Source organism: Lachancea thermotolerans, assembly GCF_000142805.1.
Source record: "Lachancea thermotolerans CBS 6340 chromosome G complete sequence".
In the NCBI taxonomy this organism is placed as follows: domain Eukaryota; kingdom Fungi; phylum Ascomycota; class Saccharomycetes; order Saccharomycetales; family Saccharomycetaceae; genus Lachancea; species Lachancea thermotolerans.
Window position 1 is genome coordinate 979514 of NC_013083.1, and position 24343 is coordinate 1003856.

General features: G+C 49.2%; 12 protein-coding genes and 1 non-coding gene across 13 annotated transcripts; 4 read left to right on the forward strand and 9 right to left on the reverse strand.

Moving 5' to 3' along the window:
• Nucleotides 1-48: 48 nt before the first annotated feature.
• Nucleotides 49-1554, reverse strand: RRN5 (Rrn5p; the record flags this gene model as incomplete). Its single annotated transcript, XM_002555494.1, has 1 exon — nucleotides 49-1554. The coding sequence occupies one exon, from the start codon at nucleotides 1552-1554 to the stop codon at nucleotides 49-51; it is 1506 nt and encodes a 501-aa protein (XP_002555540.1).
• A 146-nt stretch (nucleotides 1555-1700) lies between these two features.
• SLS1 (Sls1p) lies at nucleotides 1701-3797 on the forward strand (the record flags this gene model as incomplete). The annotated part of the gene is made up of 1 exon (XM_002555495.1): nucleotides 1701-3797. The coding sequence occupies one exon, from the start codon at nucleotides 1701-1703 to the stop codon at nucleotides 3795-3797; it is 2097 nt and encodes a 698-aa protein (XP_002555541.1).
• A 1500-nt stretch (nucleotides 3798-5297) lies between these two features.
• NBP2 (adaptor protein NBP2) lies at nucleotides 5298-5861 on the forward strand (the record flags this gene model as incomplete). The annotated part of the gene is made up of 1 exon (XM_002555496.1): nucleotides 5298-5861. One exon carries the CDS (start codon nucleotides 5298-5300, stop codon nucleotides 5859-5861), a length of 564 nt encoding a protein of 187 aa, XP_002555542.1.
• A 218-nt stretch (nucleotides 5862-6079) lies between these two features.
• Nucleotides 6080-7216, reverse strand: ACL4 (Acl4p; the record flags this gene model as incomplete). Its single annotated transcript, XM_002555497.1, has 1 exon — nucleotides 6080-7216. One exon carries the CDS (start codon nucleotides 7214-7216, stop codon nucleotides 6080-6082), a length of 1137 nt encoding a protein of 378 aa, XP_002555543.1.
• A 107-nt stretch (nucleotides 7217-7323) lies between these two features.
• SSY1 (Ssy1p) lies at nucleotides 7324-9798 on the reverse strand (the record flags this gene model as incomplete). Its single annotated transcript, XM_002555498.1, has 1 exon — nucleotides 7324-9798. One exon carries the CDS (start codon nucleotides 9796-9798, stop codon nucleotides 7324-7326), a length of 2475 nt encoding a protein of 824 aa, XP_002555544.1.
• Nucleotides 9799-10327: 529 nt separating this feature from the next.
• Nucleotides 10328-13428, reverse strand: NHA1 (Nha1p; the record flags this gene model as incomplete). The annotated part of the gene is made up of 2 exons (XM_002555499.1): nucleotides 10328-13276; nucleotides 13405-13428. 2 exons carry the CDS (start codon nucleotides 13426-13428, stop codon nucleotides 10328-10330), a joined length of 2973 nt encoding a protein of 990 aa, XP_002555545.1.
• A 400-nt stretch (nucleotides 13429-13828) lies between these two features.
• SAC3 (Sac3p) lies at nucleotides 13829-17653 on the reverse strand (the record flags this gene model as incomplete). The annotated part of the gene is made up of 1 exon (XM_002555500.1): nucleotides 13829-17653. One exon carries the CDS (start codon nucleotides 17651-17653, stop codon nucleotides 13829-13831), a length of 3825 nt encoding a protein of 1274 aa, XP_002555546.1.
• A 180-nt stretch (nucleotides 17654-17833) lies between these two features.
• Nucleotides 17834-18838, reverse strand: RKM5 (S-adenosylmethionine-dependent methyltransferase; the record flags this gene model as incomplete). The annotated part of the gene is made up of 1 exon (XM_002555501.1): nucleotides 17834-18838. The coding sequence occupies one exon, from the start codon at nucleotides 18836-18838 to the stop codon at nucleotides 17834-17836; it is 1005 nt and encodes a 334-aa protein (XP_002555547.1).
• A 97-nt stretch (nucleotides 18839-18935) lies between these two features.
• On the reverse strand, nucleotides 18936-20033 carry HOM2 (aspartate-semialdehyde dehydrogenase; the record flags this gene model as incomplete). The annotated part of the gene is made up of 1 exon (XM_002555502.1): nucleotides 18936-20033. The coding sequence occupies one exon, from the start codon at nucleotides 20031-20033 to the stop codon at nucleotides 18936-18938; it is 1098 nt and encodes a 365-aa protein (XP_002555548.1).
• A 392-nt stretch (nucleotides 20034-20425) lies between these two features.
• On the reverse strand, nucleotides 20426-20650 carry RPA14 (DNA-directed RNA polymerase I subunit RPA14; the record flags this gene model as incomplete). Its single annotated transcript, XM_002555503.1, has 1 exon — nucleotides 20426-20650. One exon carries the CDS (start codon nucleotides 20648-20650, stop codon nucleotides 20426-20428), a length of 225 nt encoding a protein of 74 aa, XP_002555549.1.
• Nucleotides 20651-20970: 320 nt separating this feature from the next.
• On the reverse strand, nucleotides 20971-21041 carry KLTH0G11858r. Its single transcript has one exon. It is a non-coding gene; the product is annotated as a tRNA-Gly (tRNA).
• Nucleotides 21042-22275: 1234 nt separating this feature from the next.
• On the forward strand, nucleotides 22276-22764 carry CPR1 (peptidylprolyl isomerase CPR1; the record flags this gene model as incomplete). Its single annotated transcript, XM_002555504.1, has 1 exon — nucleotides 22276-22764. One exon carries the CDS (start codon nucleotides 22276-22278, stop codon nucleotides 22762-22764), a length of 489 nt encoding a protein of 162 aa, XP_002555550.1.
• A 310-nt stretch (nucleotides 22765-23074) lies between these two features.
• ENT5 (Ent5p) lies at nucleotides 23075-24274 on the forward strand (the record flags this gene model as incomplete). Its single annotated transcript, XM_002555505.1, has 1 exon — nucleotides 23075-24274. The coding sequence occupies one exon, from the start codon at nucleotides 23075-23077 to the stop codon at nucleotides 24272-24274; it is 1200 nt and encodes a 399-aa protein (XP_002555551.1).
• Nucleotides 24275-24343: the final 69 nt, after the last annotated feature.

The following is a 24343-nucleotide window of genomic DNA, read 5'->3' on the forward strand; positions in this document are numbered from 1 at the left end:
TTTACACGGCATTTGTTTTTGGGTCACGTGATATACAAATAGCCGCCCTCATTCGAATTGGAACTCGCGATGTAGCCAGTGGGGAATCCTGGATTTCCGTGGGGGTTCGACGTCTGGCACCTGAATTGCTACGCGTTTGAGTGGCGCATGCCCTCCCTGCAAAAAGCTTAGCATTGCGTGCTGGTACTTACGGGACCGGTACATGTCACGCGCGTCGAGATTACGGGTCTCTTCGTCGCAAAGCTCCTGCTCTAAAGGGTTGTTGATGATGTCAAGCTTATCACATTCCACAAAAGGATCTGAGTCAGCTCTCCTGCCATTGAGGTTGAAAAGCTTCTTGTGTATGTGCAGGAAAAGGTCTTCGCCTACCGTGCTGCTAACAGCATGCTCGTCCGATGCAACACGACCGTAGAGCTCCAGGTCGTGAGCAGCCTCCGCGTGCTCTAGAATTCGCGGTATTACGCCACTTGCTACCTGCGTGGTCCTGAAGAGCCGCCCCTCCTCATGCTGGATGTTGAATTTTTGCAAAGTCGAAAGGACGGCCTCGGCGAGCGTCGGGGCGACAAGCCCCTCTTGCCGCATGACGGACAAGCCCTTTAGCACTTTGTCACGAGAAATTATCTGAGGAAAGTGCGTCTTACCTCCTGAGTTAACTGTCACGCCGTCGTAGTCGTTCACTTCTTGTTCGCCCCCAGATAAGCCTGCGTCTTCTTTAAAAAAACTGGAGGGGACATGCTGCGTTTCCAATTGAGAAAGAACTGTGAACCACAGGAGCCTGCGTAGGTAGCTTCTTGCACACTCTTCGAGGTGTCGAAGAGACTGTTCAGACATCGGTAGCGCTTGGCGGCACGCTGGTTGACACTCCTCAATGCCGTGCCTAGAGTACATAGGACCCCATCGCTTATCCCAATTTTTTAGGTTTATAAGGGCATTTTCGTCAGCCTCTTGCATTTCTAGGGTATCTCCAGGCAGCTCTTGCAAAAGTTGGAGCTTTTGCTCTGCTTTACAGCTCATCTCCTCTTCCAAATCTACGAAGAACTCGTCCATCTCGTAGGCAATTGGTAAGTCCACTTTTGGCAAAATCCGGCCGTGGCGCTTGCTATCCAGCTGTTTGAGCTTAATAAGGTTATTTTTTAGTACTTGATAGTACGCTATTATCTCAAACTTTGATTTCTCAGGAAGATGCATATGCCATTCTTCTAGCCTATGAATTGACGATCGCGACAGATGATGGAAAAATAACTCCTTTTCCTCGGCACTCCAAAAAACTCCGAGCTCCTCGTTCTGTATCTCATCCTCGTCTTCCTCGCTTGACCGCTCATTCTCCTCAATCAAAAGATGCCGGTTTTCGTCATCCTTATTGTTTTCGGCATCGACCCATTTAACCCGGCTCTTTGTGTGTACAAATGATCCCGCGAGTTCGGAGCTTCTACTCAAAGGATCCATAAACTCTTTCAATTCATTGTTGTAGACGGCGAAGTAGTCTGCAAGAACATTATGGCCCTCCACATCCATAGTTTTAGCCGCGCTTGTCCAATGCTCTTTGATCAACATGTCCCGGAAATGTCAATTTTGGCCCATCGTGAGAGTTGATTAAAAAAAATGAGCCGAGCTCATCGCGCGCCAACTCTAGGTCAAGTTAAGCAGAACTTGCAAGAGGGGTGCAAAGCAGCCGTGTGGAGATTGTGAAGCCAATTGAGATGTTTTCACGATGTACACAAGCGGTCATACGCTGTCAAAGAAAAGGCTTTGATGGTTGCTCGAGATTTCCAAAATTACCATTAGGTCTCAACAGAAGTAATTCGACCACCACAAAGGTCTTGGTTAGCGATAAAGCCCTCCACTCTACTCGTGGCAAAAAACTGAAACCTATCAAGGCCCAAATCGTGGTTTTGAATCCTAGAGAAGCTGGACTTTTCAAACGGAAGCGGACCCCTGCATACTTCAATGGTAATGAGAGACCACGGGAACGGTTAAGTGTATTAGAGGGTGTTGAGTTCGACAGTGGCGGCACTTCCAATAACCGCAAGCAGCAGTCTTCCGGTGACATTCTACAAGAAATTGAGTCTCAGAGAAGGAAGCTGCTGGTTTTCAAGAGCTCGGTGCCCAATGAGCAGGTCATTAAATCCATTCACGACTTGAGACCCTCCGATGATACACGTGTTATGTCCACCAAGCGTTATACGCAACTCAAAGCGTTACTGGAAATGGCTTACACTCTTCCACAGCTCAAAGCATACACTCGGCAATACTACGACCAGCGCGTGCCAAAATCTGTCACCAAGAAAAGTATCATTCCTAGTATCCTGCATAAGCTCTGGAATTGTGAAGTTGATGCATCTATGAGTGACGAACAGGACTTGGTTGTGGAACGTATTCTCGATTCCCAAAGCAGAGATATTTACCTGTTACTTCTCACAAACAATGGCAAAATCCTTCACAACTTTGCCCGTTTGGGTGCAACAGTTGCCGTTGCACTTGGAGAGAACAAAATTATAGTGCGCGCTACTAGCTCCTTGGTCAAATATGTGGAGGTGTCCCTTCGCAAGATTTTGGACAATGTTCAGCGCGAGGTTTTACCGATCCAAAGCATCATCGATAGCCACAGCGCCTCTAATTCGCCTCCTATTTCACCTGAAGACTTAGTCAATCTAGTTCAAAAAGAAACAGCCACCTTTTTTGAGAAACTACTGGAAGATGATACCAACAGTTATGTGGTTAGTGGGTTTGGTGGCAAGAGACTCGCCAAGGCTGAAATTCTCCTTCTCTGGGCTCTTGATTACAATCCACAGAAAACAGAACTTGTAAGGTTTCTTGGTGAACGCGGAGACTGCGATTACAAGCTTTTTCCGTTTACGGACAACCAGTGTCTTGACTGGATCGACAGAAGCAAAGAGTGGTACAGACTCCAGAAGCCTGTGAGCAAAAACCAAGAGCCAGGTGAAATCAAACCTTTGGTGTTGGATGAAAAGGCTATTGATGAGCTCTACCATGATATGCTCACCTCACAGAGCGCCACGACCTCTAAGGTCAACGAAGGCCTCGAGACAAAGGTTATTAGCATAACTCTTGGTCAAATATTAAAGACTTTAGATGGCAAAAGTTCCACGTTTCAGCCAAAGGTCCCGGGTATTACGAAAAAATTGTTACAATTACCGCTGTACGATGGTATCGCTGCCGAGGACGAACTATACACTGTTGACCAACATGAATATCATGTTCAGCTGAAATTCATTCCAAACTTGAGTAGTGTGGGCCATATCAAGGATATTCCGCCTCTAGAACTTTGGTTTGAACTAGATGATTATGATAAAGCTATCAGCAGTAGCGTGCGCTGCTTGCTTCATACAGAAGATAGAAGTTTGCTCTTGCAAACACCTCAAATGTCGCACGACTATAAGGTTAGCGTTGACCGTACGCTTGAAGCTACTAAGCCCTACGAAGATGATCCGCAAAACTGGTTGAAAGATCAGCCTGGCCTCAAAGAATTCCTGCTTCGAGCAAGGCTGACGTTCCAGGGAAGTGAAAAACTGTACGTGCCCAAAAATTTAGAAATGAACCTACGCCTTGGAGACTCTGATGTGCTTCAGCCTGTGATATTTGACTACGTCAATGTCAAATACCGTCGCGTGCTCAGGCTGAAATACATGGACCATTATCTGGTTCAATTTTCAGACCTAAATGGCGGCACCAGCGGAGGCAAGTACACGCAAGTCGACTTTATTTGTCCGGAATCAAATATGATTTCTCGCGAGGCGTTTGGATCGTTTATCAAAGACGTCCTGAAATATGTCTAAGAGGGCACCAAGTCTGTAGGAAAAGCCATCTTGTAAATAGCATATATGCATACCAGGATTTCACTCACCTCACGTACTTCCGGAGAAAATCATCATGGAATTTGCTTCTGGTCATGTCGTTGCTGTATTCCTGTTTGAGATCCTTTGGCGTGTTTCTGTTTGAGGACTTATTAGACCTCAGGCCTCCAAAGACAGTCTGGGAGCGCCAGCTGCGCTGCACCGTTGGGGCTTCAGACGGCTCTTCAACTGAGTCCTGCCTCTCCCGCTGTTCCTTCAGCTTTTGCACCATCCGCTCCTGCCGAATTTTGTTAAGCTCTCGCAATAAAGCTTCTTGGTCCTCCTCGTCAGATTCGGCATCTTCGCCTTCTGAACTACCACCAGCTTCATCATCATCTTCTTCTTCTTCTTCTTCTTCTTCTTCTTCTTCTTCCTGCTGCAAATCCTTGTTCCTTTCGCCGCTCTCACTTTTGTCCTTGTTTTCACCCTTTTTGCTGTTGGAGCTGGCTTCTTGGTCCGGCAAACTGCTGCTCATGCTGCGCCCATCAACTTCCTCACTTGCATCATCCTCCAAAATATTGGCGGCTATTTTAGACGCTTTGGGCTTGTCTTGCTCCTCCAGATCGTTCTCAGCAAGCTTGCGCTTGCGATACTTGAGTTTTGTATGACCAGGAAGAAGTCTCGCATGCTGAGTGCTCGTCGGAACATAGCTTCCCTTAGCACCATTACGCGCCTCTAGCTGTGGCCTATGTGACGTGGTCATTGCTGCTCTAAGGTGCTTCAAATGCGCAAATGATTTCTCGCAAACTTCTGGTCGGAGGTAGTGATGAGATGAGCTATCTTTACTTAATTTAGTCAGATTGTTACTCGTTTGTGATGATATACCCCGGTATTATTAATTTAGGACCGACTCTTGGAGCTTCCAAGAGGATTGAATGCTGCGCTGAGGCTAGTTTCCCCTCTTGTTGCATAAAAATCAGAGTAGCCTGTTAGTCTGGAGACTTTCGTACTTCTCCTCCGGAAAGGCTGCGTCTCCGCAGGACCCTTGACTCTTTATTTCGAGGATAAAGGAAGCCGGCAATACCGCCTCTCCCTGTAAACATGTACATATTGACATTCTCTTCACGAAGGACGTTCGCAAACCAGTTGGCCCTGTTCGAATGCTTGTAGGTCTCAATCCTCATGCTGAGAAGAATATCGTATGAAAGCACAGCCCTCATGCTGATGTCATCTGGAGACTCACTCTAACTCAGTATTACGTAGTCAGGATGATATCATCGCGTAACTCGTTTCCAACCTGTTTTTAACTCACTTTGAATCACCTCACATTCAAGCTCAAATAATGTGGTAGACATGAATTGTCCCAGCTAAAAGTTGAAGACTGCGATAAATCAGAAGAAGCCTGAAAACAACACAGCGACACCACCGGCCTCAGTGGATCCCTGGGCGCTTCTACCATTTACGGCACACGTGGGAAACAGTAACAGGTTTTTGATAGCTCGAATGGATCATCACCAGGAATGCAGCAGCGCCGATGAGGTGGCTGAGGCAGGCTACATATCAATAAAAGACTTTGCGTACGATAAGTCCAATCCTCTGCACTTTGGGTACTTTGGCGAAAGCAGTGATGACGAGGAGGGCTCAGAAGAGTGTGAGAGCGACTCAAGGCGACAGAGCATAGTACTGCCCAGCGAGTACATCGTAAACCGCAGGGCTGTGGCGCTCTATGACTTTGTACCGGAAAATGACAATGAGCTGGAACTGCGTGAGGGCGACGTGCTGTTCATAGGCTACAGACATGGCCAGGGCTGGCTCGTGGCCGAGAACGCAGAACGGACGCGCACCGGCCTAGTACCGGAGGAGTACGTCTCCTTGACAGAGCCGGGCGATGGCGACGACGACGATAGCGAGAGCGGCGAAGAAAGGCCGAGACCGTTTTACTTGACTCACATGATCGCGCAGTCCATGAACAATTCACGGGGGGGCCAGAACGACGAAGAATGGGAAGACATTGATGACCTCGAATCGCATTTGAACGAGCATCTTAGAATCTCAAACTCTTCGTGACAGGCGTCTGTAAGCCCGGTGGGCTCAGTGATACAATGCGCATAAACGTCTTCAATTCTACAACTGTATATTACCAAAAATGTATTTAACCATGCAATGTTTTAGCCGGGGTCAATGGCTCCGCAGCACGTTACCAATAGTCTATGAGTGCTTTTGCATTACGTGAGTACCTTGGGTTACAAATTACTAATCTATGTGAGGCCGAAGAAGTGACAGCCTCATGCTTCCTCTATTTCCTCGAACTCTATGTCCTCGTCATCGCCGACCTCCTCGCCCTTTCTCGATCTTATCAATTCAGTGATATCAACAGGACCACCAAGTTCTGTGAGTAGGCTGTTTGCGCCCTCTGTAAGTTCCATCATGACCTCGTCGCGTATGTCCGAATTTTCCGCTAATTTTATCATGTAAGTTAGAGCTAAACGCGCCTCTCTCACGTGTTCGCCTATGGACTCGGTGGATAGTTCGAGTGGCAGCTCTGGGAAGTGCTGGTTAAATTCGTAAACATTTTCGGAATTCAATTCAATACTAGGATTCTTATGTTTGAAAAGCTCGAGCTTGCAAATGAGGTAGTGTGTAAAGCCTTCCAAGTACAAACCTTCTAAGTTGTCTTCATCAACATCTTTTATAGCAGCCAAAATCTCCAGTGAAATTTCATACAAACCCATCTCGATGCACATTTTCGTGAGGTTTAGTAGAGGCTGCAACAGATCCACAAATTCTGAATGAGTTGCATTTCCACTTTCGATAGCCTCCTCGATTTTTGTTTTCTTCTCCTGGAAAAAACGCCAAGATTGTGTGAAAGCTTCGACAGCGTCGTCAAAACGCTGCTGTGATATTCTGATAGATCCTAGTGTCACCCAAGCCTCCGGAGACTTGCTGTCAGAAACTTCCATGGCTTTTGCAATCAACTCTTCGCACTGGCTCTCAGCGTTGGGTTCCATGCAGAGATCAGTCATCCAAATCTCGATCATGGACAACAGGCCATTGACTATTTTGTCAGCTTGGTCCTGTCTCAAGACATCGCCTGCTTGTTGGGAAACGCTCTCAATACCTTGCATTAGCAGCCTGATTCCATCTTCGCCGCCAGCAACTTGTCCCAGCGTAAAATATTTGTCGCTTCCTCCGATCGTACCATTCGGATCAAGCTCACATGCCCTTACCAACAGCGGATATGCTTTTTCAAGCTGACCGTCGTCCAAATAGGCATCAGCAAAAATCTGATGTAACTCAACATTAGACGAATTTGAACTTTTTAAGGATTTCTTCAAGGGCTTTAGCGCCTTCAGGGCCTCCTTACTATTATTTTCCTCAAGAAAGCTTTTGGCTTGCGCAACAATACTTCCCAATTGACTCATCGATGTGGCCTCTTCTTGCTCTAGGTTGGTAAATATCCCGCTGCTCATCGCGGATCTCAAATTTTCAAATATGTTCAATTAGTACAAAACGATCTTCTTTCTTAATATCAAAAAAGCCACGTGACGAACCTCGTTACCTTCTCACGTAGTGAATTCGTGTACTCCCGATGTTCAGTCCAAATCATGCGGTCCATTTCCCTTCTTCCGCTATCTAGGTCGAGCTGATCAAGTCTTTGTAATTTAGATGTTCCGAAAACCTTGTAACCAAGGTAGCATATCGTAAAGAACATAAGACCACCATATGAGGAAAAGAACATCTTAGTATTCCAGAAGCCATGAAGAAAGTTCGAAAATCCCATCAATACAACAATCAGAAACGAGCCTATCAAACCATAGCATGCCACATAAGGTTGAAAGGGCGACCTGTATGGAAATGATGGATCGTCTCTTGATATGATATCAGTTCTTTTTCTCAAAGCGTAGTAGAAGCGTAGAAAGGAAACATTGAGACCCAGCCATATTATAGATATCGTTGCGCCCGAAATGTTTGCTAAGGCCTGAAATATTTCCAGCGAACGTGAATTTATAGTAAGGTACGCCAAAGCACCAAAAAGTCCCGAAAATAGTACTGCAACATAAGGAACACCATTGCGAGAGCATAGTTTGAAAACCGCAGGAGCCTTTTCTTGGGTAGCCATTGAATAGAGTGTCCTGCTGGATGCGTATAATGACGAGAATTCCGATGTTACACCAAAGACCACGAGAATGGCATTGAAAACAGAGGAAAAAGTACAGAGCCCAAAACTCTCCAATGCAAGAACCCACGGACTTTGGCTTCCATTACTAAAGTCAGTAGAACTAAAAATCACATTTTTGTTGCAGGTCTCGTCGATCTGCCAATTTGTATTAAACGCGTGAAGTAAAACAGTAGTCGGCGATTGGGTAGCAGCTGTGTAATACCTCAAAAGCCTCGAGTCTCCACTGTAAACATTCAAACTGACCACGAAAATCGAGAGAAGATACAAAGTGATGATTGTAGTGAAAGTCCTTTTTGTCGCTGAAGGAAGTGACTTTCTTGGGTTTGCCGCCTCACCACAGGCCACGAAGCCCAGCTCAATACCACTGAAAGAGAACGAGGAGACAACAATAACAACCAGCACAGAAAGAAATCTCCCTTTCGCGCCCGATATTCCTTTTTTGCTACCACTCCCAATATCCCGTAGGTCAAAGGTTGGCCTAAAAAGCCCATATGTCAAGTTCTCTGGTGACTTTGAAGCATCCCAAAATCTGAAGCCAACTGCTGGGTGATGGTGGCGTCCTGCGCCTGCATTCAAAACAATCATTGCAAAAATCATCATGGCAGCAACCAGAATCTTGAAGAAAGTAAAACCATAAGTCAACTCGGCTAAAATTCGGACGTCCAGTAAGTTTCCCAAAACCGCAATAATAAGAAAGAATGTCACAAACCCGACAGTGGCGCCTCTTTGGTCGCGCATGTTCTCATAATAGCTGAGCATGAAATTGCTCGCTACGATTTGGTTTGCGAAAGTTATGGCGTAAGTGAGCCAATAAGACCACCCAAGCGCGAATCCGAATGCATCCTCGACAAAGCGTGACGCCAATCCAGAGAATCCAGAAGATATTGGGATAAGGGCAGCAATTTCAGTAAATGACAGCATAGTAGCCAAAGCTACACTTCCACAAATGGAGAATCCAAGAACAAAACCAAATGGGCCGGCTATAGAAAGGGCTTTGCCAGAGTTGAGAAACAGGCCAACGCCCATCGTGGCCCCGGTAGCGATCATCTGAATATGGCGAATGCCCAGCTTTCTTTGCACGGAGTATTGTTCCTCTCCTATTCCGTGAGGGAATATGCTTAATCGTCTTAGTATTGAATGTGTTCTTTCGGGACGTTTTACAGCTAGCCCTGGCTGATATTCATAAGATTGAGCAGGAATGCGTTCATCAATGATCCCGTCATGGTTCTTTTCAAGGTCAATTATCTGAGTGTCCGAAGTTCCGGTTCTTGATAGTGAGTTCTTGAATAAAGACGGCAGGGACTTCTGTGGGGATCCCACGATTTTCTGTAGCCGCTGCCGCGCCCTAGATGGTTTAATGTTTGATTGAGAAGCATCGTCACCAGCCACAAAGTTAGAGTACAGAACATCCGAACCAAATACTTCGAGAGGTTCTCTTCCTTTGTTCTGAATGAGGCTCTCCATTTTTTTTCGCAGCAGGTATTCTCTCTCAACTTTCCTATTGTATGCTTGAAAATCAACAGACTCTTCTTCAACCTCAGGCTCTAAGTAGGCTCTGTACTGTAACGCCATCATTCTTCTATCGATTTCTTCGCTCAAGTAGAACTTCTGGCCTCCTAGCTGTGCTTTATAATCGTCGAGTTCGTGGCCCTTGAAGCTCGATAAAAGCTCCTTTAGATAATTTGTATCAGAGCTTTTTCTGTCATCATTTGTGTTTTTGCTTCCTAAAGTGTGAGATTCATCGGCAGAACAGGACGCGTTCTCATCGCTGCTTATGTGGAGGTTGTCGGGAAAAAGGTTGGGTATTGGATTAGCCCCAGCCATATCCTTTATTTGAGCACACTTGCAGACTGTCGATAACAAGAAATGAAGTATTTAGGAAATAGCACATGTAGGCTCACTTGTAGCTTGTTCCAGGAAGCTTTGCCAGTTTGGTTATGGCTGTCACCTAAATCTCCATTTGCTAGTGATTTTAAAGTTGATAACTGATATACCGCCGGAGAGAAATAGTTGAGCTATAGTAATAGACACGTGATTTGATCGCTTCGGTTAACAGACACTAGCATATGAAGACACTTTAATCAGAAGCGGGTGGACCATTGTTGGACTGTTATGTGAGCTGCTGCTTGGCTAAGGTTCAGGAGTTCGCAGACCCTTGTTGTTCCCCAGAAACACTTTTCATTGATGAACAAAATTTTTAAGCAATTATAAATAAGCACAAAGACAGTACCTTGTTTCGTCTTCCTGTAAAGACGCATGTTGGCGCTTTCTATTAAATATGTCCTTATTTTCTGAAGTATATAAAACTCAAATATCTAACCAACACGTAATATACACAACAATTTCATATTGTTTATTGTTTGCGGAAGGGGCGCGACAAAGCGCTTTTGACTTTGTTAGATGGTCCACTGCTCTCGGCATTCTGCGTTTCTCTGTTTCCAGGAACAAACTCTTCATCATCTTCACGTCTTGGCGCTGACACGTGACCAAGTGCCGTTAATCTTCTTGCCCTTTCAATAGCGGTTTCGGGCTCCTCATCGCTGAATCCTTCGTCAGTATAAGATCCGTCCTCGGAGCCGTCATAATCGCTAGCGCTTTCAGGTTCATCGTCTATGGCTCTTTCAGATTCTTCGTCTGAGCTGCCATCTTCTTCGCTCTCTTCTTCCTCATCTTCAGATGAGCCCACGTCCATAGCACCGGAGGTTGGAACTGGAGTGAGACGGCGGTCGCGGATCTTGGCAACAGAGCTTTGCGGCTGGGCTACATCGCCCTGTGCTGAGCTACCACTTGTGTTTTCTGAAGGGGCACGGCTAGAGCCCTTAGAAAGGCCAACTGCAGAGAGTGCCTTTGCTACTACACCCGTAGGCTTACGCTTGGGCGCTGGCTTCGCGCCGGCTTCTGCATGTGGATTGATTTTATATCTTCTCAAAACGTCACCGTCATCATTTTCAATGATTAGTTGGTCATCAATTTTGTATGCAAAGTATCTCTTATTAGCTTGCTCATCGACAAGCGTTTGTCTCCTCATGCGTGGAGGTGTGAGCGCTCTCTTCAGCGAATTGATACTGTAAGAACGAGAGCGGCTTTTGCGGTCTTGAGGTGTAGTGCTGTCAGGGCCCTCTTCTTCGTCCCTTGGCTTACGGTTCAGCTCTGCCTGATCTATAATTTCACCGTCCTTATTTTCGACAATGATCTTGTTGCCCTCTGTATAGGCAACAGCCCCCTCCTCTTCATCTCTCTTAGCTTCCATGTCTTTTCTCAATTTCTCCAAGTCGCGAGCGTAGCTGTCCATGGATGCCGCAGACGCTGCTTGCGACTCCCTGTCAAGTTTTTCTTCGTCAAAGTTGGAGGATGAGGTAGTAGTCGTGCCCTGGTTGGGTGACTGACCTTCCAATGAGTTGCTCGGGCTTGGCTCTGGTTTGCTTTTTTGTGACTGGTGGCCAAGTGATTCTGTGTCAACCTTTTCACCATGAGAAATAGCATCAAGGCGATTGATGGTATGAGAAGCCTCCGAGGGGTCCATAACATCAACCAACTCGAGTGGTTCCTCGATGGTGCCTTCTTCGGTCTCGGCATCCGTCCCAGTGGCCTCTGCGTCTATGTCTGTAGCATCTGATGCATCATCGTCGTGATGGAGTTCGGCGCTTAGAGCAAAAGCGGCGGCTTGGGCTTCCTTCTCGCGCTGTAGCCGCTCACTATCCAGGTTTTCAGAGTCCTCGCCGTTTCCTCCATTGTTGGTGCGTGACCTAAACAAATCTTTCTTTATTCTGTTTCTCAGCTTTCTCCGCTTTCTCTTCATGCCTCCTGCAGGTTTAGCAGGCACGCCACTAGTCTCGACAGTTTCTTGGCGTGCAAGAGTTTCTGGTGAAGCCTTGGTATCGATTCTCTGCAAAGAAAATGAACGTCCGGATTTATCCAGCGAGGGCAGTCTTTGCATCCATGAGTTGCCTTTGCCATTAGTGGTATGTGTGGTGAATGATTTCGTCAAAGTTATGGTGTTCAAATGACGACCCAGTGTTATGACGGCAACGGAAGATCCGTGCACAATAATGGAAACAACAATGAAGAAGCAAGTCATAGGCCATATCAATGCAATCAGCCTCCAATATTCAGAGCCTTTCTCCGGCAATTGCTTGAGCGGCGTTTCTTCGCCTGTCGCATGCCCTTCAAGTTCAGAACGTGCCAAGATAGCGGCAAACACGGCACCGACACCAATAGGACCAAAGTGACCCACGAATAAAGCCTCTCTCCATGATTTAATGTCTGGAATAAAGGCTTTGAAAGCCAGAACAGCTGGGATTCTACGGAGTACGATTACCACGATAGCGAGGATAACCAATCTCCATGCGTTAGTGCCAATCTCTGGATCGTTAAATTGCTGCCATGGGATAATGGCGCCAAAGTACACAAAGTAAGCGAGATTCAAAAGTAAATCTATAATAGTCGAAATCTCACTTTCCTTCGTTTTCTTGGAGAACCATCCGTCCCACGCGAAGGCTGTTCCTGCCGCGAAAGAAACTAGCAAGTCGTCAACACTCAACATGGAGCCAAAACCGGCACAGATGAAGGCCAGCACCACATAGAAGGCCAGAAACGACTCACGATCTATCAGCTTTTTCTCTTCCGCGAATTTGATTGCTCTTCGCCCGGTGTACCCGATGAACGCGCCCAATATGCATCCGAAGAGACACTCGTAAAGTATGGTGACGCAGATCCAGTCTTTGACAATCTCCCCGCCGTGCCCGCTGTGAAACAGAAGGTTCAAGGAGAGATAGATGAAGGGGAACGCCATACCGTCGTTGCAGCCACTTTCCGCGGTAAGCAGGTTTCTCAAGTGGCCGGGGACACGCTGCGCAAACTTACCGGATACCACAGATTGCGCCAGGATCGGATCCGTCGCCGTGACGCACGACGCCACCAGCAGTGCCTCGGGGAAGCTCACGTGTGGGATAACAATCCACACAAACAGCGCGAGGATGAGCCAGCCCGCGGTCATCACCGGCAGCAGCAGCATCGTCACCGACAGCCAGTGCTTCAGCATGTACTTCTTGGGCAGTTCCACGGCAACCGCAAAAATCTGCAGACACAGCACGATTCTTGTGATCTCGAGCGTGATCGAGTCTGTGTTTCCCCATTCGATCGGGTTGAACCAGTCCAGGCAGTGCGGTCCGACGATCAGCCCGAACACTACCGCCACGGTCGACTCGCCGATGTATAATTTCTCCTTTGCGAAAAGCGACACCAGCGAAAAAATCGCCGAGAACACTCCGACGCACGCGTAGGCTACATGCGACTTGGTCACCTATTATGCTTTAAAGTTAGTACTCGTGTTTCCAGATTCCGTCTGCTTCCGCTGTTTGCTGCCTCCGTGACGGCGCCACAAACACATCTCCTCTCGCTTGGCTCCATTCTGCCAGCACTCTAACATACTTCTAGGTGACTCCAAACGGCCATCTTCCTGTTTGACCTTGCAACTTTTGAGCAAGCCACTAAAGTTACTCGGAAAGCTTTTTGTCCAAGTAAGGACCCCGACTGCTTTTAAGTGCAAAAGCCTCTTCTGTTTTTTTCTTATCCCCCGTAGCTACTTGCAAAAACGCTTGTTGCTGGACCCTTTGATGAACTGCGGGTAACACAACCGGTCTGCGGCGGAAGCACTTTATTGGTAGTCAGGGGAGACGATGACACATATCGCCGGTGGAAAATAGGCGCCAATGCCACGAGCTGTGGAACGCGGCGATGCCGGGACAGGGAAGTAAGATTAAGTTATAGGATATATTCACTTGAGTGTTTATTCAGGTCCAAAAATTAGCGGTTGAGTGCTTAAATTGGGTGTATTTGTGGGAGGCAGAAGGCCTCAACGTCTGTTTAGCTTCTTCTTTACGGACGCAATGAGATCTCTGAGCTCCACTACGCTGGACGAAGCGTCGCGGACTGGTGCTGCTGGCGATCCAGCCGACGGTAGAACCCTGGCGGACGGAGTGGAGTATGGTGACTCGAATGTGACGTTGGAAATGCCGCTTGTGTTTGCAGCGCCCGGGTAACAGCGCGCGGACGAGCCTAGCGAAGGCGTAGCGGGTAGCACTGCGGCGGCGGTGGCGGCGGTGGTGTCGTCTTGGTTGCGCGAGTAGGACGGCGTCGCGTCAGCAGGCAGCGGGAGCGCAGCGTCAGCGGGGGCCGGGCCGGGCTCGCGGGCCAGGCGGGCCTTAGCGGCCAGGTGCGACGGCACCGAGGGCACAGAGTAGGACGAGGTGCGCTTGACGAAGGGTCGCACCGCCAGCGGTGTTTTAAACCTGTTTCCGTGGGACTCGGACAGCAGAACAGGCAGTTTTCGCATGCGCGTGCGGGGCGAGGCCGCTATGTGGGACTGCAGGTATGCATACGTGTTGTTACGGTTCCGCTCCTGCTCATGCTTCCTCCGCTCCTGTTCCAGCGCGCTGCACAGCTTTTCGTCGATGTCTCGGGAGGAGCGGTACGCACTCGTGCTCGCGGAAGGGCTCTTCAGCCGCAAAGATCGATTATATGCACCGCGCTCTGTGAGTTCTAGGTTGGTGTGGCGCGCCACTTTGTCGAGGCTGCTCTCCAGCACCTTGTGCGGGGCGTCGCCTGTGAGCTTGACCACCTCGACACTGTCCAACGCCGCGGCGAAAACCCTCGATATTTTGTTAAGCTTGAGATACTTGGAGATTTCGTCGTTGAGCAGAGGGTTCTCGGCGGACTCCCAGTAGATAATTAAGATTGAAAACCTGTAATTAGTGTTGAGAGCAATACCATGAGCTAGCTCGATGAGTTTTTCGCCGTCTTGCTTGAGCTTCAGCTCGAGGTCAAAGATATTGTCCTCTGTCACTCCGCTGTTGAACACTAAAAGTTGTAAATTTTCGAGTTGCCTTGTGGAAAAGTTCGGGCGCGCGCTGTTAACTTCAAGTTCGACACGACCGTCGTCGGAAGTGTAGGTTTGATGGGGGCTAACGGGAAAGCCAAACTTGCTCGAGAGCCAGCGGGATGAAACGCTGTCCCAGCTTCGCGAAAAGACGAATATGCTGATTTTGGATCGCTCCTCTGGAGCTTTCTTCAGTTCTTTTAGCTTCTCTTTGAAGCGTTCTGCAATGGGGTCGCAGTATACTGTTTTCAGGTCTATTGGGCTCCAGATCGCCGTATTTTTGTGAACAGGTGTTCTAAATTGACTCTCCTGGTTGTTGATCGGAGTGTGCACCAGGCGGTTTCTTGATGATGACGGCAGCGTGAACGAGAAGCTACTCAAAGGGGTTTCCGTTCTTGGCCGCTTGAATTCTGGAATGCCAAGCCGCTTGCCCACCTGGGTCAATTCATCGAGCGTTCGCTTCTGTTGCTCCCTTTTTTGCCTTCTTGCAGCAAGCTTGTTGCCCCAGGAATTCCAGGCTGCTTTCAGTGTTCTTGTTTGAAGTTTCAGGTCGGCTTTTGTTTCCAAAGATATAAAATAGAGTTTTTCATGCAAAAACGCTTGATAAAGCTCCTCGGCCAAAAGCTCATTGCGTTTTTGGTTTGCTTTGCTCTGGGCTAAGCATTCTTTTGCAAACTTTTGCAAGAGTTTGCCAACTACATCTTGTATTAGAGAGCTAGCAACGAGTTTGCTGGCCTTATCTTGTAACTCTTTCTGGTCTCTCGCGAGGCGCCTTGCTTCTTCTTGCTGGCGGTTTTGCTCTTGTTGAATTTCATATTGTTTCTCCCTCTCTCTTTCTTCCTTTAGTCTTCTTTGTTCTTCAATTTTTTGCTGTATTTTAAGTTGTTTTTGTCTTTGTATTTCGTCTCTCTTTTCATTTTCTGTTTGTTCTTTGGCCTCTACATTGCGGGCTATACTGCTTCCATTCCCTAAAGCTCCGAACTTGAGTGAAGTGCCAAAACCAGTGTTCATCTCCGCATTTGAAAATGGCGCTGGCGACTGTATCGTGTAGGTGGTCGCCTGCTTTTCTGGATTATTTTCGCTCAAACTAGAGATGCTTGGCAATGCTGTGTCGCCTTTGCTGGAGTTGTTAAGTGACTGAGCTTGGGGTAAGGTATCAAAATTTGGCTTCCCTGCGTTGATCAAATCGGATGTGGGGGTTTTCTGTAACTTCTCTTCGACACAAAGTAAATAACTCTGCTTCAGCGGCCTAGTTTCTGGTATGTTGTGAGAATGATGAGAAAGCGTGGAAACTTTGACACCGTCGGGACCGAGTTCAATGGAGTAGTGCTCGCAAAAAGCAAAAAGTTCGCTCTCGTTATTGAACATCAATTCTTCTTTCAAATACTCAATAGGCATTGGTTTGTGCTTCCTGTTAATTGAGTGCGACAAAGACTTCAGAGCGTAAAACCGGATCTCATTGACGTACACTTCTAAAAAGGAGCACATCAGAAAGGGTACGCGGTCGGACTTTATAAGCTGGAAAAACCTATTGTAAAGATTAAGACCATTCTCTGTCTTCATATGGCCTCTTTCAGAATAGCCGGAGTTCGAAATAATACGTCTAAAGCAGAGCGCCAGCTGCACTATGTCATCGTTGAATATATCCTGGGGCAAGGATTGCGCCATCTTGTCATATTCTGGATCTCTGGGTCTACTCAATAGAGAATAAGCTCTAAACTCAGCCTCATTTGGAGATTGTCCTCCGCTGCTGCGGATCTCGTCGTAGATCTCTGATAACGTAATTAAAGCTTTGTGTAATTGCTCCAATTCTTGCTGCATACTGTATTCAACGTCGCTCTTAGCCATGACGTGGAGAATAAGGAGGTGAATTCGAACAATTCTTTCGTTGCAGTCAACTGCCTCGGGTCCACTATAGTTCTGGTAAGTGAAATCTTGCCTTATGGATCTCATACGATCCCACAAAAAGCCCTCACACTGTGGAAGATGGGGGACTATATTGCTGACAATGTAATCCAGAGTCTTGACTAGCACCGCGGGTGGCCTGACGTCTGAAGGAAGGGAAGGGGCAGCGGCAGCAGCCGGCCTAGCGAATACCTTGAGAGCTTTGAACCTGGATATTCTTTTGCTATTCTGGTCTTCTTTCTCATAGCGAACAACGTTGTTTTCCACACTTCTCCTCGCACGCTCAAAAACGGGACACATATCTTGGCATGACCCTTCGAATACAATTGCATCGTTTAGGTCTTTTGCGGAGTCTGCGCGGTCTACTAATCTTTTGTCCTCCATGACGCCTCTTTCCACCTCCCGCATCTTCTTGAGGGTTTCCCACAGCTGTGTCGGGTCAGATATCTCATTTTCGATTGCGAGCATCTTCTGCTGGTTTGCAACGTCCCAAGGGTCGGGTGTGAAAGCACCAGGCTTTAGTCTTGGCCTTTGTTGTATGAGATAGCGAGGGGCACTTCTTGGCTTATGCGCAATCCTCTGGAATCCCAACTGTTCGGGTGGAACTTGAGAATAAGGACCGGCTGCGTTGACTTTGGAAGGTGATGTCCAGGGGGTTTCTTTGACAGATGTCGCAGAGCCACCAACTCCAGCACTAGTTGAAGCATTCTTGTTGGGTTTCGAGCGGCTCAAGTTTTCGCGCGATAACTGCTTCCCTGGTCTGTTCTGCTTCCTACCTTTATCCCGTTTTTGCGGATGGCTCTTCTTCGTGAAGCCATTGTGACTGCCGTTGTTTCTGGCATTATTGAAGAAGCTGAACCCTGACGATGGAGCCGATGCCCTAACAGCAGAGCTCATGCTTCGGCGTGGGTCTCTAGCTTGTTCACTGCGATGTACAAAACAAACGTTCTTGAACGTTGTGGTTTTTTTTATTGAACAAAAATGTCTATTTAAAATGAATGGGGAAGTTGATATAAGTGGAAAACCGAGCGAGAGCTATACTCCATAGCGCATAAGTCTTTTAGCTAAATAGCGCCTTTATTGAGTTGTAATGTAGTATAAACCAAACCGCGTTTTATCAATTTCTGAATCTACAATAGCGCAGACTTTAAGTTCGAATTGAACTACTGCTGTAGACAAAAACATCTCAACGACATCTTGGTCACGAAGCTGTATGCCCAGTATTGCAAACGATGTGTTGCCAGATTTTTCGTAGGTTTGAAGCAACTTCTTGAGAGTTCGAAGGTAGGGTGCTATTAGGAATTCGTTGTAAACCACATCCATGGACAAAATGCACACGGTTGAAGGGCCTGCTGGAGTTATCAGCGTATGGAAGTTAGAGCTTTTGAGACCAAAAGACTCCCAATCTAAATCCAAGACATCTAGCTCAGTCTTCAGTGCTGTCCTTCGACTAATTTCGAAATCAAGCGTGCTGGATTCCATATTTCTAAGTCGCAGCTCATCGATGTTATGCTTTATATTGCGCTTGAGACCGTTAAGAAGGCCCTTTTGGTCTGTACACACGTATTTGTCAACGTAGTTTGCCAACGCGACACAGAGCATACCTGCAATTCCAGCACCCAGCTCCACAATAATATGCTGCGGCGCGGCAGGTACATCAGAACTTTCGTCAGTGTCAACTGTCCGCGAGCCAAATATTGCGGGTAGCTCGTAGGCCGAATGGGAAGCGTCCCCCTCTACCTCAATTGTTCCACCTTTCCCAAAAATGGCGCCTGAGGGCGAGTAAAGTAGCCATTGCAGAAAAAATGGAGTAGTGGACCAGACGACGTACCCAGTAGTGGAATTGTTGTTATCTCTGGATGAATTGAGGCTCGATAAAGACTGTGCTATTTCGAAATTGAAGTGCTCTTTGACGTGGGAACCTGGCTGAGGTTCGAACGAGACTTCCAGGTCGCCGCTGCTTCTCGACACGATGCCCAGGTCTTGCTTCAGCTCATTAGCGTGCTTTTGGAGAAGGCTGTAGCGCTCGAAAAGATGCTCATATATGCCGTCTTCGTCCAAAAGTTTTAGTTTAGCGGTCATGGTCTCTTATATTTGATTTAGAGTTGTGATGGTGAAAAATGGAGTTGGATATATCTCTATACAAATTCGATACAATCAGAATGATTATGAGGCGTTATTAAATGTAGTTCTTGGCCAAGAGGATCTCAGCGATCAAGATACCGGCACCAGCAGCACCAATAACGGTGTTGTGGGACAGAACAACCATCTTGTAGTCCAAGACAGGGTCCTCTCTCACTCTTCCGACGCTGACACCGTAACCATTGTCTCTGTTTCTGTCGAGTCTTGGTTGAGGTCTGTCGTTCTGTTCCAGAACGTGGATGGTCTGCTTAGGAGCCGAGTGGCAGCCGAGCTTGGAGGCTTCGCAAACGTAGTCTCTCATGGACTGCTTGACCTGCTCCAGAGATGGAGGAGGTTGGTTCTTGAATCTTAGAGAAATGCATTCGGTGTGACCGTCGGAGACCGCGACTCTGTTGCACTGAGCGGAAACCTTCATCTCGTCGTCGGACAAGAGGTTAACGGTGGACTTGTCGGCAGAGAGAGGGGCCAAGATCTTCTTAGTCTCCCACTCCATCTTGTCTTCCTCGCCGCCGATGTAAGGGACGATGTTGTCTAGCACGTCGATACCGGAGACACCTGGGGAGAAACCGGCACCAGAGATAGCCTGCAGGGTGGTGGTGGTCAACAGGTCGATGGGGCCGAAGCTGTCAACGAGAGGCTTCAATGGAGCGACCAGACCGGCGGTGGAACAGTTGGAAATGCACACGATGAAACCTGGCTTGGCGGCACCGGCCTTCTTGGCGGTCTCTAGCTTCTGGCCAACGATCTCGAGGTGCTCTGGGTTGACGATAGGCACGACAAGAGGCACGTCGCTCTCACGACGGTAGTTCTTGGCGTTCGATACCACGGCGAGGCCGGCGTCTCTGAACTCCTTCTCAATTGGGCCGGCGTACTCGGCGTCAAGTCCTGAGAAGACCACGGCACAGTCTTTGAAGGCGGAGGCCTTGCACTCGCTGACCACGATGTCCTTGGCGAACTCGGGCAGCAGCTCGGTCTGCTTCCAGTTGACGGCATCGATGTACTTCTTGCCGGCGGATCTTGGGGAGGCGCCCAGGAACTTCAGTTCGAAGTCTGGGTGGTCTGCCAACAGCAGGATGAATCTCTGGCCCACGGAACCAGTGGCTCCGAGGACACCAACGGCTTTCTTTGCACACATTTTTTTTAAGGTTTGCAAGTGCGTATATGCGATACTAATGCTTCAACGAGACTGTTGCAGCGGCGACTTGAAGTTTGGTGCTGAGTTGATAAAATAGTGTTAAATCACGTATGTACGCACTGACTCATTTTTCGAGCTTCTTGAAAAACTCCCAACTGTGGAAAAAGAAAGCGAGCTCGGCGAACTGAACATAGCAGCGCGTGATGAGAGCCGGAGGGACCGCCAATTGTTGGCGCGAGAACCTCGAAACATCTCTAACCAGCCCTGCCTAGTAGACGTGCTTTCTGGCGCGGGCGCTGCCGCGCCTGCTCAACTTGATGAATTATTATAACGTATGTAGTGATATCTGGTATATGGTCGACCGGGACGGCGGCCCATCTGGGCAACCTCCGCTACTCGGTGTCGAGAACGGCGGGGGGAAGGCCCTTGAAGTTGCGCTCGACACGGCGGAGCTGCGCGAGGGCGCCCGAGGCGTCGGCGTCGGCCTCCTCTTCGCGCTCGCGGATGAAGCGGCCAAGGAACTGCATGGCCTGCTCCTGCGACACGTGCTCGCGAGGGCCCGCGTGCATGACCACGGGGTGCGCGAGCGGGTTGTGTGGGGATCTTCTGCTTCTCATAGCGGTGGCCTGCGCGGTGGATGTGAACGGGTCGGGTGCCGCTGCGAAATGAGTTGCGATGAGATGAGACGAGATGAGACGAGATGAGATGAGAATACAGAGGCGGAACGCAGAAAAATTCGTGCGAAGGGACGGGAGGGCGGCGGCGGGAGAGCGCCGGGGGAGTCGTAGGAGTGCGACAGGAGGGCAGCGTGGGCTGCCGCGACTACTACACAGCTGTGACAAGCTCGCCGAGCGTAGCCGTCGCTTGTAGACGCTGCACGTCGGCGAAATTCGAATCACGTGATACTATTTCGACATATCAAAAAAAGTCAAAACAATGCGCAAGCCCGGAATCGAACCGGGGGCCCATCGATGGCAACGATGGATTTTACCACTAAACCACTTGCGCTTTTTGTTGGAGGAATGCATGCAGAAACTGGTTCAGTGTTTGCCTCGTCAAATGGCATCGTATCTAGCTATAAGTGGAGGCTCTTGACGCAGAGCGATGGCACTTCAGAGCCTATACGGTGAGCGTCTGTAATTGCGCATCTGTTCTCAGCTCTCTGTAAATAGAAAAAACGCACCCCCGCTCTGAAGTTGAAACAAACGTTGGCTTCGGTTTCCCCTGGTTGGAACTTTTCCATTCCGTATCATAGGGGTCTTGCTCGCGTAGCCCAGTTCTGGGAGTCTCTGCGACAAAACCCTCGCGTAATACTCCACGCTTGTTGCAGCCCTTTTCAAAAAGCGGAGCACAGGTGGTGAGACGGCTGGGTCTGGAACCCGCAGGATACGCGTCGCTAGCGCCCCTGCCCAAAAACGGATGTTCTAGACGCTTGCACTGCCTCGCGTCATCACCGGCTTCCGCTGCACCCACGTTGGCCATTAGCTGCTGGCCGCTGGGGAACGACGCGCAGAGCGCTGCGCACGCCGCAGAGTTGGGTGGTTCACGTGACTGACACGTGACGTGTTGGCATCCTGCAGCTGGGCGCTGCGTGGTGTCGCTGGGCAGTTTTGTGCACTAGAAGAGCCCGACTCGCATGCTAAGCGTGTCGAGTTCGCCGCTCTATGCCATCTCCCGGTCTCTCCCGGCCTCTCCCCGCCATCTTCCGCCTGGCCATTATTCTAGTTTTCTTGCTTCGTACTGACATTCGAAAACCTTAATTAAACTTCTATTTCGGTGCAAGAACACATGCCGCGAACACGCCTCATAGCTTCCGCGTTCGCTAACGGAGCAGGCTGGCTGCCCAGCGCCTGGCAGAGCTACACCCTGAAGGCGGCCCCGCTCTAGCGCGAACTAGCCTAGCAAGGTCGGGTCACGTGATATCCGTAGCACCTCCGTCGAACATGACAATGTGAAACTCGCTCCGCCAGAGTCCCGCGCCAGCGTGCTACAGCCACATCTTCAGCCCCGTGCTCGCCCACACTGTCTCGCCGCCCATTCCTGCAGTCTCGCTCGCCTTCCCGCAGCCCCTGGCGCGCCTCGCGACCTGAGATGCAAGGCACGTGTCAGATGTTACCCGGACGTCAGCCGCCACCCCTCGCAACCCTTTATATTTAAAGAACAAGTCAATGCAAAGTTTTCTGGCTTTTGCCACACTCCTCCAATCTGCAAGTTTAGCTCGCTAATCATCACTGCAATTACCATGTCTCAAGTGTATTTCGACGTCGAGGTTGACGGCCAACCATTGGGCCGCATTGTGTTCTCTTTGTACAACGACGTTGTGCCAAAGACCGCCGAGAACTTCAGAGCTCTCTGTACCGGCGAGAAGGGCTTCGGCTACGCCGGCTGCCCATTCCACAGAGTGATCCCAGACTTCATGCTGCAGGGTGGTGACTTCACCCACGGTACTGGTGTCGGCGGCAAGTCCATCTACGGCGGTAAGTTCCCAGACGAGAACTTCTCCAAGAAGCACACCAAGCCAGGTTTGCTGTCGATGGCCAACGCTGGCCCAAACACCAACGGCTCCCAGTTCTTCATCACCACCGTGCCATGCCCATGGTTGGACGGCAAGCACGTTGTGTTCGGTGAGGTCGCCGACGGCTTCGACGTGGTCAAGAAGATCGAGTCTTTGGGTTCCCCACACGGTACCACCAGAGGCCGCATCTTGATCTCCAAGTCCGGTGAGTTGTAAGCTGGCTTCCCTGCCACGCATCGCGCTTGCTCGCGAGACAGGACTCTAACACATGTGTAGAACGCTTATGTACGAAACTTAGCACGTGACCAGATGTCACGTGAAAATCACACTTTTGTATTCAGATCCTCTCCGCGCTTCCATGGCGAGAAAATTTAGATTTAGTTTGTCTGTCCATATCGGAACTGGCAAAAAAAATGAGACCCCTGGTGTAAAGCTGTCCTCCTGAACCTGCCCCATCTTTATCGCGCCCAGATTTGTTTCCTGCCACCAACCCGCTCCCTATCCCGCTTCTTCCCACTCAACTTGAATGGACTCCCTATCTAAAAAGATCCAAAACCTGGGCATCCACGACATTAGAAACGCGGCACGGTTCGCCCAAAATGTCATAGTACAGTACGAGCCCTACCAGGTTGACATCAGGCGTGCCACCAATACCGACTCGTGGGGTCCCACGCCCAAGCACCTCTTCAAAGTCATGCGCAACAAGTACCAGGTGCCGCTGCACCTGATGACCGAGTACACGCTGAAGCGCCTGGTGGACCACATCGCGTCTCGGCCCAAGAACTTCTACGAGAAGGCGCGTAAACAGTACGTCAACTACGGCAGTGAGTGGCGTGTGGTGCTCAAGTGCCTCGTGGTGCTTGAATACCTGCTGCTCAACGTCGACAACGGGTCTGAGCTGGATCAAGTCACCAGCTGCCTGCTAACGCACAAGCACATCTTAACGCGCGACGTGATGCAGTTCCGCGTCGACTTCAGCGCCGACGGAAAGATGGAGGTGCACGAGCGCGGCATCAAGAAGAAGTGCGAGCAGATGATTCAGTATATCGAGGACCCCGCGTACCTCAAGCGCGAGCGTGCCAAGCACAACAAAAACGTGGCCAAGATCCACCAGTCATCTGCCACGTTTTCCACGGTGTCTACGCCCAGCACCAGCGGGCGCGACGCCGTTTATGGGTCTTACGACGACGAAGACGACGACGACGACGACGGCGACTACGAAGATTTCCGTTCAGCTGCACCCGCACAATCAGCAGCGCGGCGTAGAACGTCAGCTGCGGATGAGCAACGGCGCCAGAAACGTGAGATGCTCCGCGAGAAGATTAAGGCCAGCGAGCTGCAACGCAAGGCCTCGCTCAAAAAAGCACAGGAACCACCCGCGGACCTGCTGGACTTGGATGACCCTGAACCTCAGCCTCAGAGGCAGTCACAACCAGCAGCCAAGCCCCAGGCTTCTACAAGCCTAGGCTTTGACGACGACGACGATGACGACGAATTCGGTGACTTTCAGAGCGACAGCCACCCACAAACCACCGCTCCAACCTCAAACAACACCACCGGCACTGTGAGCGGCTTGGACTTGCTAGATTGGGATGGCCCATCTACTTCAGCTGTTCCCGCCGCTAGCGGCGCTGCCGCAGCTTCAACAACTAGGAACGGTTCATCCAGCAATACTCAAACAGATGCCTTTGCAGACTTGTTTTCCTACTCTAAATCGCACGCGTAGTTGTAGCTACATTAAATCATCCTTTGTGTAAATTTGATATTTTCTACTCTGTACTTTACATCCTCTTAT